The following is a 7,181-nucleotide window of genomic DNA, read 5'->3' on the forward strand; positions in this document are numbered from 1 at the left end:
CCAAAAGTAGATTTGATCATATTCATTTAGATATTGTTGGACCTCTTCCTGTATCGAAAGGACATCGTTACATTTTTACAATAGTTGACAGGTTCACGCGTTGGCCCGAGGCATATGCATTAAAGGACATTTCAGCGGCAGTGGTTGCAAATAAATTTTTTAGAGAATATGTTTCACGTTTTGGGGTACCGTTACAAATCACTACAGATCAGGGTACTCAGTTTATGTCAAAATTGTTTTCGGAACTAACAAAATTGCTTGGTAGTAGTCATCACGTTACAACACCTGCATATCATCCTCAAGGGAATGGTATGGTAGAACGGTTTCACAGGCAGTTAAAAGCTACGATAATGGCTCGAAATGGAATCAACAATTGGTATGATGAGCTGCCGATAATACTTCTTGGTTTACGATCGATGTATAAAGAAAGTATTTCAGCCACATCATCTGAAATGGTTTTTGGGCAAAATCCGCCTACCCGGTGAACTTGTTGTTCCATCTGAAGAAAAATTTTCCCCAATTGAAGTTTTAGGTAATTTACGGGAACATTTTAAAAATGTTAAATCAAATTTAAGGCCTAACAAAATTCTGATACTGGTGTATATTGACTTGTAAATTTGTTTTTATGCGTGTTATTAATAAAAGATCATTGCAACAACCATACGAAGGACCTTATAAGGTTGTTGAAAAAAACAAAAAATTTTCAAACTTGAAGTAGATAATGAGGTTAAAACAATTCCGATAGACAGACTAAAACCGGCAATCATTGAAACAGAACTAATACCAGAAACAAACACTAATACAATGAATAACACAACATCAAATAAGAAACGAGTTACTTTTAATTTATATAACATTAATTCTCTAGAAGGGGGAGTATTGTAGGGTTTGTATTTGTGTTATTACCTTTTATTGTACTGTGTTCATTTCAACTTTGTAATTTTGGAAATTTTGGATTTATGTGATTTTTGTGGTTCGTCAATCAAACAGAAAATTTTCATTATTATTCAAACTTTTCTCGAATTGCTAACAACATAAAAATAAATTAAGTTTTGTTAACTTTTAATAAAAATATTAAAAAAAAAATCTTTGGAATCAACTACAACATACAATACATGAAGGCATTTTTTGTTAACGGCATCAGATCTGCACCGATCATTCGATTTTCAAAACTGAGGTTCCAAATTAAAGACCTTTCCTCTTAATGTACAACAAGGTGTGACTTTTTTGACAAGGGTTGCCACGTTTTTTTAAATTCTAAAATCTGCACTGTTCGTTGTATTAAAAAAGATGAGGTGTCAAATAAAAGGGCTTGGCCTCTAGATGTCCAAGAAGGTTTAACTTTTTGAATAGGGTTGTCATCTGCTAAAAAAATCATAAGACGTACACCGTTCGCACAATTTTAAAAAATTATATAATATGCCATATAAACGGGCTTTGTCTATAGATCTACAGGAAGTACGTCTTATATTTTTAAAAAGAGTTGCCACCTGATAAAAATTATTTGTTTTTTGTCCAGAACATAAGCTTTACACCGTTCCCTTGAGTTTCAAATTGATGCCCTTATTGTGATATTTTACAACAATTATATTTTAAATAATGCATTTTTAACAGCAACCCTTAAAAAAAAAACTAAAGCACGTCCGAAGTCAGTCCCTTTCATATGGCCCCTCATTATAAAAACGAGAGAACGGTGTAAATCTGGTGCTCCAGGTGGAAACCCTTTTCAAAAAAATTAAGATGTTCTTCCTTGCAGATCTAAAGACCAAGCCCGTTTATATGCCATATTATATCATTTTTTAAAATTGCGGGAACGGTGTAAGTCTTAGGATTTTTTAAGCAGGTGGCAACCGTATTAAAAAAAAATTAAACCTTCATGTACATCTAGATTCCCAGCCCTTTCATTTGACACCTAAATTTAAAAAGGTGGCAACCCTTTTCAAAAAAGTCTTACCTTGTTGTACATTTAGAGGCCAAGCACTTTAATTTGGAACCTCAGAATTTGAAAATCGAATGTTCGGTGCAGATCTGACGCTGTTAACTAGAAATGCCTTGATGTGTCAACAAAATGCAAAACCGCGTATCAAGATAATGCAAAACTGCGTATGTGGGGTTGCATAAATTATTTTCTAGAGAGTAAAAATAATCAATTTCAAAATGGTTATCTTTTTTATATTTCAGGACGAATGGATAAGGATTGAGCCAAGAGCTTGTGTGAGCAAATCCAATTTTTGGCAGCAAATGTCAGTTACGCGGTTTTGCAGAATGACGATATGCGGTTTTGTACCTTAAACGACGATATGTACATACACATATAGATATGATCTAACCCTGGTATTTGTGTATTAGGGTGTTATTAGAATCCAGATAGGAGAATCAAAACCATTAAATTCGAATATCCAAACTTTGGAATACTTGATTTGTAACTTTGACTCAGTTTTGCCACAAAAAAATTACCAAATTCCTCAAAAACAAATGAAAAATCCTCAAAATCCGAACAAATTACTCAACATTTTCTTATTACAGATATGAGTATTGTGTACTACATACTATTTACAGGTACTTGGAATAAAAATTAATTACATTCTCCAATTCGTTTGGTACATTTGTTCTTGTGGATCGAACAAAGTATCACCGTTATTTTTTATGCCTTGGTTTGTATATGATATAGCTGCACCTATATCAGTGCTCAATCTGGTCCTCAAGTCAGTCCTTCACATTTTTAAAGTACTAAATATACGTTCTACTGAAGCATTAGAAAAGGGCTATATTAGTAATGCAGATATACATAATATTTTTTTAATTTTAAAACTTATATGAACCTGAAGATTCTTTTTATTCAAAAACTTGTCTCCTATAATTTTCTGGATCTAATGAAGAATCAATATGATGTGTTGGTGTTGGTTGATTTTTCCGACAGGGTGGTAAGATAATTTATTTTGGAAACGAATTTCCGTCATCCCTTGTCAAGCTTGGTTTGCAGACATCTGCGGTGTATTCTCTCTCAGGCGGCCACGGTTGAAAAGGAAAGCCAAAACTTAAGCGCTGATAAAATTACTAATTAGAAGTGCAGTGGAAAAAATACAGACCCCACCATAAACTCATGGATTTAGCTTAAAGAATTCAAAAATTAATTAGAGGAAAATCCTTTTATTGAAAGCGCGTATTTTACAACGCTTGCGATGTTGTGTGTCCAGACACTATTTTAGCTATAAAAGCTTTGCTTTGCAAAGTTCCTATAAAGTCTAGTGCATAGCATAGGGCGACACCTACCGACGAGGTTGCGAGGTAGATGTCGCCCAATGCACTACGTACGCTACAGCGGAAATGGACGACACGCCATTTCTTTAAATTAAATTAATTGGTGCTCGTATGTATGTACTAGGGATGTTGCGAATGTGGAATTTTAGACATCCGCGGATGCGAATGCGGATGCGGATTTTTAAAAGCTAACATCCGCGGATGCTGATGCGAATGCGGATGTCATGTATTTTTAAGAAATAATTTAGGTGGGTAAATTAGGTGATTTGGGTAAATAAAAAATGGAAAGGTCAATAATTTTTAATAATCTGCCTTATCCTGAGTTTTGCCCGAAAAGAAATTCACCCGAAAATTTGTATTCCGCCCATAGTAAATATGTACATGAAAACCAAAAGTGAAAAGTGAACCGGTTCGGGGAAAATTAAACTCATGATAAGACTGAATGTTTTTTTAGTACTTGAATTTAAAAATTGGAACATTGTACTTAATAAAAACTTTTTAAAGGGTCGTAAATCAAGCCTGCGCCACTACATAACAACTCGCTCGAGGCGACAAACTTGAAACTTGGCAAAATTGTAAATTCTTTTCGATTGACACCGCACCAGTTGAGAGGACTTTCAGTTATATTTATTTATTTTTATTGGAATATTTCAGGGACCGAAAATAACAGTTATTTTTTCCGAGTTAAATTTGGCCTAATATTTTTTATTCCGAAATAAACGTCCTATCCGGATAATAAAGAAACCGCTTATCCAAATTAAACAAATTTGGTATCATATGAAAGAGGACTGAAATAGCTTTTAAACAGAAATAACGAATGACGGTTACCAGTTCTATTTATATTTTTTTATAACTTAATACTAAAGAAATTCATGTAAATACATACCTGAAACAATGTTTGTTCTATGGTAATTAATTAACATTTTTTATTGAAATATTTTTCAATATCAGGCATTAGCGCACACAAGGGGTGGATTTTGGGGTTCAAACCCTCCCTAAAGCCAATAACCTCAAATTCAAACTGTATCTTAAAGCCTAAAATCCAGCTCTCAAGAAAAATCACAAGAAATATTTTTTATTATTTCTGTTTCTTGAATAAATAAATATGAGAGCATTTTTTATTGAGAGCTGCAAACTGATTTAAGAAATTTTGATAAAATAAAATTACTTTTCCATTTCGTGTGCGTCCTTTTATATTAATTTTTCGTTTTTCTTAAGAGCTCTTAAAATTTTAACTGCGAATGAAAACATTGTCCTAAAAATATGCAATGCATACTCACTTACTGTTGTTTTTTTCTACACTTTGTAGTCTAAAAGAGTTTACCACTGATATGTACTTAACATGGATTCGAAGATTTAATTTGCCAACTTCGAATTCGTTCCACCAAAATGAGCTACATAATAAAAATACAAGTTCAGTTATTTTTTATAGAACTTTATATTAAACGAGTAATTTTCAAACTACCGGACGACCCTTCAGGTACCCTTTACCGATAAAAAAAAAGAATGACTGAAATCGTGGTCCAAAGTTATGCGGTAGCATACATAAAATAAGAAAAATATATTCCGACGAATTGATAACCTCCCCCTTTTTTGAAGTCGGTTAAAAATGTTTGAGTACTTTGTTAATTTTATGTAAGTAAAGTGCAATTTATGAAACTTCAAAAAGTTTATTTATTTTTTACATAATAATAATAATATAATAAATTGGCGCTTACACATATTTTAGTGTGCTTCTCCCCCGATTTGTGGCGTGCGCCTTGATGTTGTCAAACAAACCGGAGGGACCTACAGTTTTACGCCGACTCCAACGGCGATTGTATTTTTATGAGAAGCTGTTTTTCATGGCAGAAATACACTCGAGAGGTTTGCCATTGCCTGCCGAGGGACGACCGCTGTTAAGAAAAAACCTTTTTTTATATTTTTTGCGATGCTGCTTTGACCAGGGCTTGAACCCAGGCGTTGCGGAGTGGAAGCGCGCACTGCTTACCACTACACCACAGCGGCCAGAAAACTTGCACAAATATTCTTTAACGAGCATTTTATCTGAATTTTCAGAAGTATAAACCCCTCCCAAAATATATTCCTGGGTGCGCTCCTGATGTGAGGCTTTCCTCTGTTAGACATTTCAGTTTTAAAGCTATTCAAGTCCTCTTTCATTGGATATCAAACTTGTTTAATTTGGATAAGCGGTTTGTTTATTATCCGGAAAGTACTTTTATTTCAGAATAAAAAATACTTGGCCAAGTTTAACTCGTACAAAATAACTGCAATTTTCGGTCCCTTCAATATTCGCATTCGTAAAAGATCCGCATTGATTAATGCGGAAGCTCCGCGGTCGCGAATGCGAATGCCAATATTCGCAACAACCCTGGTATGTATATACATATGTATATGCATGTGCGTGCATCAACCTACTAATATCGTTGAATTATTTTAATGTCTATTGCAAAATTTTATACAGACAAGACTAACAGTAGAAAATAAATAAAATAAAAAAAACTTTAATATGCGTGGTTTTATAAATGGACTAAAAAGTAACTTTTGATTTGAAATTTTAGCAAAAGTCATTATAAACAATTTATGAGATTGAAAATGAAAAGCGGGGGGCGCATGCATATATGTAATACTCCTATATTGGCAGTAAGAGCTAGTACCGTCCGAAAACACAGATATATCAATGAAACCGTACAAAAGAAAAGGAACGCATACGTTTATAAATAAACATATACATAACACATACACAAAAACGGCACTCACGTACACAATACATACCAGGGATGTTGCGAATATTTGCATTCACATTCGTTATGCGAATGATTCGCATCATTATACATATTCGCATTCGACATTCGCATTCGCATCAAATGATACGAATGGACTGCGGACTGAATCTCCCCAACCACGTCCTTCTTCTACTGGAGCCTCACTAAATTCCTGTTCAACAGCTTCATCTCAACCCTCCACCACATCTGAAGCCATCTCCGATTGCGTCAACACCGTTCCAATGCAAGTAGTCGTTGCTCCTTCCAAAAACTCCACAACTACATCTCAACCCCCTACCACATCCGAAGCCATCGTTGCTCCTTCCAAAAAGTTGACAGCTGTTCCGCAACCCCCTGTTCCGCAACCCCCTACCACATCTGAAACCGTTTCCGATTGCGTTAACCCCGTCCCGAGGGATTTAATCGTTGTCCCTTCCAAAAAATCGGTCTTTATATCTAGGTTTTCAAAAGATACCACTGTCGATGATGTGAAGGGGTATTTAACTTCCAGGCTGATAGCAAATGAGTTGCATGTACGCAAGTTCAGATTCTCGTATGAAAGAAGCATTTCTTCTTTTAAAATAGACATATCCGAAGACTGCTTTGATAGAGTAATGAGCCCATCTTTTTGGCCAAGCGGTGCCTTCATTCGCGAATTTGAATTTAGATCTAGACCGCAAGGGCAAAATTTGGCTCAACTTCCGCTTTCCACCTCGGCATCAAAAAACTAATAAGTAACCTCACCATTAGCATTTACTACCAAAATGTGAGAGGTTTGAACACAAAGCTATCAAGGTTACACTTGCAGTCCTATGATTTTGACTTCAAAGTACTGGTGTTTACTGAAACCTGGCTCAAGCCGAATGTGTTCAACTCGGAAATTTTGTGTCCTAAGTATGAAGTGTTTCGAAACGACCGTTTAAATAAAAAAGGTGGAGGCGTCTTAATCGCTGTCCAGACTGACCTTTCTTCTGAAGAAATTGAGTTCACTGACACCGATGAAGTTGAATTCCTCTGCGTTCGAATAAGATATCATTCTATTAGCGTTTATCTTGTTGCTGCTTATATACCACCTAACTCGAGCCTTTCTGTTTATTTAAAACACTCCTCCTTACTGCTCTCTCTACATGCCATGGTGAAGCCCTCCGATACTGT

General features: G+C 35.1%; 1 protein-coding gene across 1 annotated transcript in view; it reads left to right on the forward strand.

Annotated features, from left to right (window-relative positions):
* LOC108363410 (kinesin-like protein KIF14) overlaps positions 1 to 3,256 on the forward strand; it is a 16,692-nt gene extending 13,436 nt beyond the window's left edge. The window contains exons 2-3 of the mRNA XM_017616771.1: positions 2,182 to 2,214; positions 3,161 to 3,256. Of these exons, the coding sequence (XP_017472260.1) occupies positions 2,182 to 2,214; positions 3,161 to 3,256 (129 nt within the window). The remainder of the gene's footprint in view (positions 1 to 2,181; positions 2,215 to 3,160) is intronic.
* Positions 3,257 to 7,181: the final 3,925 nt, after the last annotated feature.

This window comes from Rhagoletis zephyria, unplaced genomic scaffold (assembly GCF_001687245.7).
Source record: "Rhagoletis zephyria isolate East Lansing unplaced genomic scaffold, Rhagoletis_zephyria_1.1 Rzeph_scaffold_01269, whole genome shotgun sequence".
In the NCBI taxonomy this organism is placed as follows: Eukaryota; Metazoa; Arthropoda; class Insecta; order Diptera; family Tephritidae; genus Rhagoletis; species Rhagoletis zephyria.